The following is a 12,530-nucleotide window of genomic DNA, read 5'->3' on the forward strand; positions in this document are numbered from 1 at the left end:
TCTCTGCCTGATTTGTATTGTACCCTCTAGATCCATCCATACTGTTGCAAATGGCAAAATCTCATTCTTTTTTATGGATAAGTTATATATAGATAGATACTACAAAAAATGTATATTATATAAAATATATATCATATATTTACATATATCTCACATCTTACACATTTGTCTGTTGATAAGACATTGGGCTGCCTCCTTATCTTGGCTATGGTATATAATGCTGTAATAAACATAGGGGTGCACATATCTTTCTGAATTAGTGTTTTTGTGTCTTTTGAGTAAATAGTAGTAGAACTGCTGGATCATATGGTAATTCTATTTTTAATTTTTTGAGGAACCTCCAAACTGTTTTCCAGAGTGGTTGCACCAGCCTACATTCCTACCAACAATGCTTGAAGTTTCCTTGTTCTCCACATCCTGGCCAATACTTGTTATTTCTTGTGTTTTTTATTTTAGCCATTCTGGCAGGTGTGAGGTGATACCTCATTGTGGGTTTGTTATTATTTTATTTTTTAAAAAATTTTAAGCGAATACTCAAGCGGAAGGGAGGGGCAGAAGAAGAGAGAGAGGGAATCTTAAGCAGACTCCATGCCCAGAGTGGTGCCAGTGCTGGGCTCCCCCTCATGATCCCAATATCATGACCTGAGCCGAAATTGAGAGTCAGACACTCAGCTTGACTGAGCTACCCAGGCGTCCCTCATTTGTGGTTTTGATTTTCCCTGATGATTAGTGATGTTGAACATCTTTTCAGTGTCTGTTGGTCATCTGTGTGTCTTTAGAAAAATGTCTTTTTGTATTCTCTGCCCATTTTTTTTCATGTGTCAGAGATACAGAGAAAGAAAGAGAGAGCTAGAGCAAGAGAACACAAGCAGGGGGAGCAGCAGGCAAAGGGAGAAGCAGGCTCCCCACTGAGCAAGGACTCTGATGGGGACTCATTCCCAGGACTCTGGGATCATGAACTGAGCAAAGGCAGACACCTAACTGACTGAGCCACCCAGGCATCCCCTCTGCCCATTTTTGAATTGGGTTATTTTTGTATGTGTTCCATTGTGTAATTTCTTTAAATATCTTCTCCCATTCAGTAGCTTGTCTTTTTACTTTGTTGATGGTTTCCTTTACTGTGCAAAAGCTTTTTATTTTGGTATAGTCTCAGTAGTTTAATTTTATTTTTGTTTCCCTGGCCAAAGGAGATTTATCTAGAAAAATGTTTCTCTGGCTGATATCAAAGAGATTGATTACTGCCTATGTTTCCTTCTAGGAATTATATGGTTTCAAGTCTCACATTTAGGTCTTTAATCCATTTTGAGTTTATTTTTGTATACGGTCTAAGACAGTGGTGCAGTTTCATTCTTTGCATGTAACTGTTGGTTTTCCCAACATCATTTGTTGAAGAGATTGTTTTTTTCATAGTGTATATATTCTTGCCTCCTTTGTTATAGATTAATTGACCATGAAAGTGTAGGTTTATTTCTGGGTTCTTTATTTTGTTCCATTGAATAATGTGTTGATTTTTGTGCCAATATCATACAGTTTTGATTCCTATGGCTTTGTAATATGATCTTGAAATCTGGGATTGTGATACCTCTAGCTCTGCTCCTCTTTTTCAAGACTTCTTTAACTGTTTGCCTTCTTTTGTGGTTCCATGCAAATTTTAGGATTATTTGTTCTAGTTCTGTGAGAAATGCTATCAGTTTTTTAATAGGGATTACGCTGAATGTGTAAATTGCTTTGGGTACTATGGACTCTTTTTTTTTTTAAGAGAGTGGGAGGGGTTGAGGAAGGGCAGAGTGAGAGGGAGAGAGAATTCCCAAGCTCTATCTTCCCAGCATAGAGCCTGACACAGGGCTCAATCTCAGAACCCTGAGATCGTGACCGGAGCCAAAATAAGAGTCATGCTTAACTAACTGAGCCACCAAGGTGCCCCAGGTAGTGTGGACATTTTAATAATAATTGGTTTTCCCAACTCATAACCATGGGATCTTTCCATTTGTTTATTTCGTCTTCAATTTCTTTGATTACTGTTCTATAATTTTTAGAGTACAGGTCTCTTACTTCCTTGATTAAGTCTTTTCCTATGTATTTTGTTCTTTTTGGTGTAACTGTTAATTGGGATTGTTTTCTTAGTTTTTCTTTCCACTATTTTATTAATGTATAGAAATGCAACAGATTTTTTATACATTAATTTTATATCCTGTGACTTTACTGAATTCATTTATCAGTTCTGATAGTTTTTTAGTGGAGTCTTTAGGGTTTTCTGTATATAGTATCATGTCATTTGTAATGATTTGGATACCTTTTTTTTTCCTTTTGTTGTCTAATTGCTGTGGCTGGAACTCTCAGTACTGTATTGAATAAAAATGGTGGTAGTGAATCTTTGTCATGTTCCTGATCTTAGAGGAAAACCTCTAAGGTGAAATGCCAAACATCTAAAGAACAGTTAGTACCTATTTTTCACCATTGAGTATGATGTTTGCTGTGGGTTTTTCATATATAGTATTTTTTATGTTGAAGTATGTTCTTGGCTAAATAAACCCACTTCATTCAGAGTGTTTATCATGAATGGACATTTTGCTTTGTCACATGCTTTTTCTGCCTCTGTTGAGATGATTATATGGTTTTTATCCTTCCTCTTATTAATGTGACATATCATGTTGATTGATTTGTGAATATCGAATCACCTTGCATCCCTGGAATAAATACCACCTGATCATGGTGAGTAGTTTTTTTTTATGTATTGTTAAATTTGGTTGCTGATATTTTGGTGAAGATACTTGCATCCTTATTCATTAGAGATACCATCCTGTATTTTTCTTTTTGTGTAGTGTCTTTGCCTGGTGTTGGTATTGGGGTAGCACTGGCCTGCCTTATAGAATGGATTTGTAATCTTTCCATCCTCTTCTGTTTTTTGGAACAGTTTAAGAAGAATAGGTACTAACTGTTCTTTAGATGTTTGGCATTTCACCTATGAAGCCATCTGGTCTTGGACTTTCATTTGTTAGGAGTTTTTTGATTACTGATTCAGTTTCACTGCTACTTGTTGACATTCACATTCTCTATTTCTTCTTGATTTGGGTTTAGAAGATTATATGTTTCTAGGAATTTATCCATTTCTTCTAGGTTATCAAATTTATTGGCAGGTAGTTTTTCATAATATTCTTTTGTAATCCTTTGTATTTCTGTGGTGTCAGTTATTTCTTTCATTTCTGATTTATTTGTACCCCCCCCCTTTTCTTTTTTAAATGAGTCTAGCTAAAGGTGTGCCAATTTCGTTGATTTTTTTTTTTTTTTTTAAAGAACTGGCTCCTGGTTTCATTGATCTGTTCTATTTTCTTTAGTTTCTGTTTCATTTATTTCTTCTATAATCTTTTTTTATTTTCTTCTGTCTACTGGCTTTGATCTCTCTTCTTTTTATAGCTCCTTTAGGTGTAAGCTTAGGTTCTTTGAGATTTTTCATGATTACAAAGTAATTTTAAAACTGTAGTTACACAGTTCTTTTAATATTCCTGATAGAGTTTCCCCTTTAGAGTGACCCATAACTTTTTTTTTCTTTCTTTCTTCACTCAGCCACATTAGCCCTTCCAAGGATGTTAGTGGCTCTAGGATTAATGCTGCTCTGCTGCAGCAGGAAGGGATTAACAGGGATTTCCCTTTTATTGGCCTCCTGAGGAGCTGTAATGAGTAGAGGAAAGAAAATATAAGTCACTTCACACTTTGTTAAAAGTAAGCTTTTTCCAAGCAATTCAAAGGAAAATAGGATCTAAAATTTTCAGATTTGGCAGCATTTTTTTTTAACCCTTTTGTTGTTTTCATAGGTGTTTGTTTTGTTCTTGGGACATTGGAATTAGAATAGCTATAACATAAAATGGTGAATTTTACTAAAGAAAATGAAACTCAGGAATTCTGTTTAGATAGGATAGATTCTTTTGTTGTGCTAGAAATTTCCTGTATTGAAGATAGTGGGTATATGGACTAGGATTATTTGTCTAGAAAAGAAAATTTCTTTAAATTAAATGGTATTTTTTATAGTCGGTATTTGTAAAAATGTGACAAAACTGGAATCTGACCAAAAAAGTCACTTATTTGTATTTTTTATTAATTTTTTAATTTTTTTTATAAACATATAATTTATTTTTAGCCCCAGGGGTACAGGTCTGTGAATCGCCAGGTTTTTTACACGTCACAGCACTCACCATAGCACATACCCTCCCCATTGTCTATAACCCTACCACCCTCTCTTGACCCCTCTCCCCCCAGCAACCCTCAGTTTGTTTTGTGAGATTAAGGGTTTCTTATGGTTTGTCTCCCTCCCGATCCCATCTTGTTTCATTTTTTCTTTCCCTACCCCCACAACTCCCCATGTTGCGTCTCCACTTCCTCATATCAGGGAGATCATATGATAGTTGTCTTTCTCCAATTGACTTATTTCGCTAAGCATGATACCCTCTAGTTCCACCCACATTGTCGCAAATGGCAAAATTTCATTTTTTTTGATGGCTGCATAGTATTCTGTTGTATATATATGCCATATCTTCTTTATCCATTCATCTGTTGATGGACATCTAGGTTCTTTCCATAGTTTGGCTGTTGTGGACATTGCTGCTATAAACATTTGGGTGCCCATGCCCCTTCAGATCACTACGTTTGTATCTTTAGGGTAAATACCCAGTAGTGCAGTTGCTGGGTCATAGGGTAACTCTATTTTCAACTTTTTGAAGAACCTCCATGCTGTTTTCCAGAGTGGTTGCACCAGCTTGCTTTCCCACCAACAGTGTAGGAGGGTTCCCCTTTCTCTGCATCCTCGCCAGCAAGTCATTTCCTGACTTGTTAATTTTAGCCTTTCTGAACAGTCAACTTATTTTTAAAAACATGCACTGGGGTGCCTGGGTGGCTCAGTCAGTTAAGCATCTCCCTTCATCTTGGGTCTTGATCTCAGGGATCCTGGGATCGAGCCCCACATTGGGCTCCTTGCTCAGTGGGAAGACTGCTTCTTCCTCTCCCTCTGCCCCTTCCCTCACTTGTGCTCTCTTTCTCACTCACTCTCAAATAAGTAAAATCTGTAAATAAATAATTGTATGTATGTATATTTGTCTGCCTGCCTGGCTGCTTTCGGCTCAGGTCATGATCCCAGAATCCCATTTTGGTCTCCCTGCTCAATGGTAAGTCTGCTTCTCCCTCTCCTTCTGCCCCTCCCCTCTGCTTGTGCTGGCGTGCACTCTCTGTCTCAGGTAAATGAATAGAATATTTTAAAAGAGAAATTTCGTTCAGAGGTATTTATAAACCACAATAAAATATATTACTTTATAGCAGTCACCACATTATTGATTTCAAAAGATATATTGCTTAGCTTATTCATTAACCCTAGCCCAAATGAGTTTTGGCTCTCTGCAAAAATCAAAGATGTGTTGGAGGAATGAGTTTCTTATAGCTGTTTACAGTGGTAGTGTTAGAGCAGCCACTAAAATAATAAAGATAACCATTTTTGAATGGGACAGTATGCATAAAGATGTGTAATTACTATTGCTACTTTTTTATTTTATTTAAATTCAAGTTAGTTAACATATAGTATATTATTAGTTTCAGGGTTGGAAGTTAGTGATTCATTAGTTGCATATAACACCCAGTGCTTGTTTATATATCAGGTGCCTTCCTTAATAAGCCCATCATTACCCACACCCACTCCCAGCAACCCTCAGTTTGTTCCTTGTAGTTAGGAGTCTCTTGTGGTTTGCCTCCCTCTCTTTTTTTTTATCTTACTTTATTTTTACTACTGCTGCTTTTAAAATAAAGTTCATACAGATGAACCTTAAACCTCCACACAAAGCTTGCAGCAAGTGTTTGATAGGTTGACCTTTGCTTGCTTGCCTCTTTTTTTTTTTTTTTTTTTTTAATTCATTTGACACAGAGGGAGAAAGAGAGAGGGACACAAGTAGGCAGAGTGGCAGAGACAGAGGGAGAGGGAGTGGGAGGAGCGGGCTCCCCGCTGAGCAGAGAGCCCAGTGATGCAGGGCTTGATCCCAGGACCCTGGGATCATGGCCCTAGCTGAAGGCAGACTCTTTTTTTTTTTTTTTTTTTTTTTTTTTTTTTTTTAAAGATTTATTTATTTATTTGATAGACAGAAATCACAAGGAGGCAGAGAGGCAGGCAGAGAGAGGAGGAAGCAGGCTCCCTGCCAAGCAGAGAGCCCGATGCGGGACTCGATCCCAGGACCCTGGGATCACGACCTGAGCCGAAGGCAGAGGCTTTAACCCACTGAGCCACCCAGGCGTCCCGAAGGCAGACTCTTAACTGACTGAGCCACCCAGGTGCCCATGACCTTTGCTTTCTTAGAACTGAGTTTAAATCTTGTATTTTGTACATTTGTGTTTTTCAGATGTAATTTCATGCCTGTTCTCTCCCAGCTTAGACTATGATGTACCAGGGTCGACATATATGTTGCCCTCAGTGCCTGTCAAAGACCAGATGTCCATATATGTTTCATTTAACCCAATTTTGTTGGAAATAAAGAGTAAAAAAAAGTGGTCATGAGAATCAGCTACTGTTTTTGCAAGAGCCGCCTTTAGGGATGGTTACTCCTTAATTCCAAAGTTTTCTTTGCCTTATTCCCCAAATTCCTAAATTCTGGGTATCAGTGTGACATACTAGCTGGACTCCACGGGCTTCCTGTTGTGCCATAACACAGTGTAGCTTAAAGCTCTTGCTGGGTAGCTAGATCTCTGCCAAAATATGTTTCCCACTATTAATAGAACTAATTTCCTTTCCAGTTTTTATGAATTTTTATATAATTTATTGACTTATGGTAGGCAAGGGGCTAATCTGAGGCATTGGGTTAATAAATTATCTGAACACTAGAAGCATCCATATAGTGGAATCATTTTCAGTGTATTACTTAACAACTATTCATTTTTTAAAATCATGTGAGTGTGGTAATTGAAGAAGTGTTTGTCCTTCCTAGTGCTGCATATACGATCCAGCAGGCTGAGTTACTGTTTATTGGTGGTTTCAGTCTTCTAGTGTGCAGATTTGAATGGATGGCATCGTAGCATTTTTAGGAATAATACACTGTTTGTTTTGGTTTCATTCAGGCAAGTTTATATGTTTGGGTGGGTAATAGCAGTTCTAAATTATTGAATTGTAATTGTGTAAATAATGTATAAAAACAAAATACATGATAAAGATGACCTTTTTTGGTCATGGTTATTTGGATTTAAGATAACTATAGCTTGAAATATTTAATCAAAACCACAATGAGATATCACCTCATGCCAGTCAGAATGGCTAAAATTAACAAGTCAGGACAAAATGACAGATGTTGACGAGGATGCAGAGAAAGGGGAACCCTCCTACAAAGTTGGCAGGAATGCAAGCTGGTGCAGCCGCTCTGGAAAACAGTATAGAGTTTCCTCAAAAAGTTGAAAATAGAGCTACTTTACGACCTAGCAATTGCACTACTCTGTATTTATCACGAGGTTACAATTGAAGTGATCTGAAAGGGCACATGCACCCAAATGTTTAGAGCAGCAACGTCCACAATAGCCAAACTATGGAAAGAGCCTAGATGTCCATCAGCAGAAGAATGGATAAAGAAGTGGTTGTATATACATACGATGGAAGACTATGCAGCCATCAAAAAAACCCTGAAATCTTGCCATTTGCAACAATGTGGATGGAACTAGAGGTTATTATGCTAAGCGAAATAAGTCAGTCAGAGAAAGACAATTACCATATAATCTCTCTGATAAGAATTTGAGAGGCAGGGCAGGGGTTTGTGGGGGTAGGGAAGGAAAAAAATGAAACAAGATGGGATCGGGAGGGAGACAAACCATAAGAAACTCTTAATCTCACAAAACAAACTGAGGGTTGCTGGGGGGTGGAAGGGTAGGAGGAGGGTGGTTGGGTTATGAACATTGGGGAGGGTTGTCCTATTGCGAGTGCTGTGAAATGTTTAAGCCTGATAATTCACAGACTTGTACCCCTGGGGCAAATAATACATTATATGTTAATAAAAATAATTTTTAAAAATATTTAATTTGGAATAAATCAAGCCCTAGACATACTGATTTATTTTATTAAAAATGTATTTATTGGAGTTTGAGAAAGAGCACACACAAGTGGGGATGGGGTGGGGTGCAGAGAGAGAAGAAGACCCCCTGCTGAGCAGGGAGCCTGGTGCTGGGTTCAGTCCCAGGACCTTGAGATCGTGACCTGAGCTGAAGGCAGACACTTGAGTGGCTCAGTTGTTTAAGCATCCAACTTTTGATTTTGGCTCACAAGTCATTTTTGGTCATGGGATCAAGCCCCGTGGTGGGCTCTTTGCTCAGCAGGGAGTCTACTTGAGAGTCTCTCTCTCTCTTCCTCTGCTTCTCCTCCCTAAAATCAAAAAATCTTAAGAAAAATTATTTGAGGGGCGCCTGGGTCGCTCAGTGGGTTAAAGCCTCTGCCTTTGGCTCAGGTCATGATCCCAGAATCCTGGGATTGAGCCCCGCATTGGGCCTGCTTCCTCCTTTCTCTCTCTGCTTGTCTCTCTGCCTGCTTGTGATCTCTGTTAAATAAATAAATAGAATCTTTAAAAAAAAAAAAGAAAAGAAAAGAAAAGAAAAAGTATTTGAGAGACTTTAATTCTCAGCTTTACTTAACAGTTTATCAGATTTGCCTAACTTTAAACCTCTAGCTGGTTGATGAATTTTAGATCCTAGGTATTCCTTATTTTTTTCTCTTCATAATCAGATTTTTACTGGTTTTGGTAATTTTGTTCTTCTCAGATAGGATTTATTTTATACATATATTTTGATTGAACTCCTATTTATCCCTGAGCATGTATAATTCTGTTTCCTTTGTTACTCTGAATTTTGCACTATTCTCAAAACTTTTTATTACTCAGGTACTTAATATCTAAAAGAAGCAATCTTGTGAGTTTAAAAGTGAATTACTTTGCCTGGCCCATCCCAATTACTTGCCTGGCCAGTAGCTATTTTCAAAGGAGACCTGTCTCACTTTTTAGTTTCCTGGTTAAGAAAGCAACAGTAGTCACCAACGACAAATATTTAAAGGCATTTCAAGTTAATTTTATTTATTTCAACTCAAATTTGTCACTATGAAATATTATAAGCTTTCATCGTGCATCTTTTAAGGTGTATATCCATTTCAGTCTTTGAGACAAGTTTTATATGTTTGTAAGAATTTCATTATATGAGGGGCCCCTGGGTGGCTCAGTGGGTTAAAGCCTCTGCCTTCTGTTCAGGTCATGATCCCAGGGTCCTGGGATCAAGCCCCGCATCGGGCTCTCTGCTCAGCGGGGAGCCTGCTTCCTCCTCTCTCTGCCTGCCTCTCTGCCTACTTGTGATCTCTGTCAAATAAATAAATAAAATCTTAAAAAAAAAAAAAGGCATTTCATCATATGAAAATCCAGGTTACCTCTTTATAAGTTCTGTTAAATATGTTTATTTTCTGTTATAAAAAGATATATATTCATTTGTTAAGCATTGTATTTGTGCCCAGCTTCCTAGAATAGTGTTTTAACAGCAGTAAGATATTAGTGTTCTAAAACTGGCTTGTGAAAATAATACTTTTTTAATGAAAATTATTTAACAGATATTACCCAGTAGATATTAGAGCACACAAAAAAAGTCCCTTTTTTTTTAAGTGATAACATTCTTTCTTTGGTTTTACTAAGTAACTTACCTTGCATTCATATTTCACATTCATATTAGCATTTTTATCACAGGCATTTTTGAGTTTCTGGTGCTTTTCCTTAAGAGTATTCTCTTAACCCATTCAGTGCTTTTAATTAATTTAATCTTTCCAACCTTTTGTTTCCATTAATGAATATTTGTAGGATTCTTGTATTTTAGCCATTTCCAAGAATGCAGTTTTACTAACTGTATTAGTAATATTTAAACATCCCCAAGTACATGCCTAAGTAGCATCATAACATTTTAGAGCTGGAAAGGAGCAGGAGATCAGTGTGGAGAAGTGTACTGTTAGGATATTTATTAGTTGTGTATATTTTCTTAGCACTGTAGGGATATCTGATGATCCCTGCCCATTAGGATAAGGTTTAATTCAGTCAATATAATTACCAGTGTAAGGGGTAAAATCTTTTGGAACACAGTGGGATCTAAGTGTTTTAAAATGTCAACATAAAGGGGCGCTTGGGTGGCTCAGTCGGTTGAGTATCTGACTCTTGGTCTCAGCTCAGGTCTTGACCTCAGGATTGTAAGTTTGGGCCCCTTTTTGGGCTCTACGCCTAGCCTAGTGTGGAGCCCACTTTAAAAAAAAAAAAAGTCAACATAAAGGGAGTAGTCTTTGTTGTTTTTACTTTTCCCCGCCACAAAGAAGAAAGAAGTGGTGGAATTTTCAGGGAGGATTCTCAGCAATTTTACCAGTTTGAGAGGACACAAATAGGGAATAATAATAGCTTCCTCCCCCCTCTTAGATTTTGATTGCTATTAACTTATTTTTATAAATAAACAGAACACAAGAATGGGGTGGGGAGGTGGACAGCAAATACCAGTTACTTTAAATGTTTTACCTTAATCTTTCTTTTTATAGGGAATTGACTCTCTTTTGGAGTAAACTGCAAAGAAGAATTGACCCTTCTTTAGACACTTTTTTGGAGCGCTGTCGTCAATTTGGTGTCATAGCTAAAACACAGCAGCATTTATTTTGCCTGATTAGAGTTATACAAACTGAAGTGAGTAATTTTGCTTTTTTATGATTGTCCTGAAATGAAGAAATGAGTGGGAAGATAACTTCTCAGGCAGCTCCTCTTAGATGAGGGAAAATGAGAAATAATGGGCTTTAATAAGATCTGGAATTGGACATACCTACCCATTTCTGCATATTGATCTTCTGGGATCCACAGCTGTTCTTAATGGAAAATAGTGATTTGAGGTGACCATTGTAGGAAAGGAAGGTTATGTTTTGGGACTGTCACCTCAGTTACCCTATATCTACTTTTACTAGAACAGTTTTCTGTTTTTTATGGAGGCATGTTTGCCTATTAAAATAATTTTTCATAAATGAAAATATAATTGGATTTTTAATATTTTCCTTAAGAATGGAGTGATACATTTTCTAACTTTTAAAATAATAGAACAGTTCCAGAGTTAATTTTGTACAAATTATAAACTTTGGTTTAAATCAAAAGCAAATATTTATTTCCTGAAGAGAAATAAAGTGCTATATATAAAGCCTTGTGTTTTGAGGTCAGCCCTATATATGTATTGTATTAAGACTACCAGCCTGGAGATTCAGGATGAATCTTCTCCTGTGCTCTATTTTTATGTTGTTTTTAGTATCTGCTCATGACTGAGCTCTCAGTATACCCATATCTGTAGTGGCTAATGGATATGTTTTATGGGTTACTTCTTTGACAACATCCAAGGATTATTTATACTGAAGTCAAGGCACAGTTATATTTTGATACATCCTGCCTCCTTTAATGTTGTAAACATCTGTATCCTATACTTTATTTGAAATATGTTGTTCTGGTCTTCTCCGGTGAAGACAGGAAAAGGTAAAACATTAAGAGCAAATTTGTGGTCAGATAAGTTAGGTGGCAATTATTTCTAATCACTGTGAATGCAGTTGTATCTCCTATCACAGAAACAACATGTACAAATAATTATATTTTAAAAATTAGTTTTAGAACTGGTATTTTAAAAGTTTTGTAATCTTTAAGGAAAGTATTAGGTTTTTTTTATTGCTTCTTAAGAAATTACCACAAACTTAGTACTTAAGACAACACACAATTGTTAGCTGCAGTTATGACACAGTGTAGCACGGTGTGGCAAGGTTTGCTGCTCAGAGTATCACAAAGGTGAAATCAGGGTGTTGGCCAGATTGTTTTCTTACCTAGAAGCTTTGTAGAAAATCCGCTTCTAACTTCATTCTTACTGCTGACAGAATTCAGTTTCTTTCGATTGTAGGACTAAGGTCTTTATTTTTTTGCTGCCTGTCAGCCACATTGTTTTCAGCTACTAGAAGCCTCCCTGCATTTTAAGCCAGCAGAGGTACAAGGAATTCTCCTAATTCGAATCTGACCTTCTCTAAATCTGACTTCCAGGCCTAGATTTAAAGACCTTAAATGTTTAGGTCAGGCCCCCCTAAGTAATGCACCTGTTTTAAAGATCAACTCACTTAGGACCTTAATTACACCTGCATGGTCCTTTTTGCCATATGACATAATCATAGGAATGGGTATCATATTTACAGGATCCACTTAAACTTGAGGAGATCATTCAAAGGTGAGGGTTACTTGGGGTCATCTTAGAATTCTGCTTGCCATGAGGAACCACAGAGAATGGGAAAGCTACTTGAGGACTAGGGAAAATGGGTTTCTGACACAGGCTAAGGAACTTGCTATCTACTTGCATAACCAGAACCCATTTCTCTTTAATCCTAGTCTTAGGGTACTTTCCACTATAATCATTATGGTAAGTAGCCTGAATGGTAGAAAAGATGTGGACTGGTAGGTAGAAGGGGGAGTGAGTGTAGAATTACTTTCAAATTAAGAGACTTGCCTCTAGGT

At 37.2% G+C, this 12,530-nt stretch overlaps 1 protein-coding gene across 1 annotated transcript in view; it reads left to right on the forward strand.

The window, feature by feature from the left end:
- RLF (RLF zinc finger) overlaps positions 1 to 12,530 on the forward strand; it is a 94,733-nt gene that overhangs the window by 73,455 nt on the left and 8,748 nt on the right. Inside the window, exon 7 of the mRNA XM_059135563.1 lies at positions 10,550 to 10,691. Within this exon, the coding sequence (XP_058991546.1) occupies positions 10,550 to 10,691 (142 nt within the window). The remainder of the gene's footprint in view (positions 1 to 10,549; positions 10,692 to 12,530) is intronic.

Source organism: Mustela lutreola, chromosome 10 (assembly GCF_030435805.1).
Source record: "Mustela lutreola isolate mMusLut2 chromosome 10, mMusLut2.pri, whole genome shotgun sequence".
Lineage (NCBI taxonomy): Eukaryota > Metazoa > Chordata > Mammalia > Carnivora > Mustelidae > Mustela > Mustela lutreola.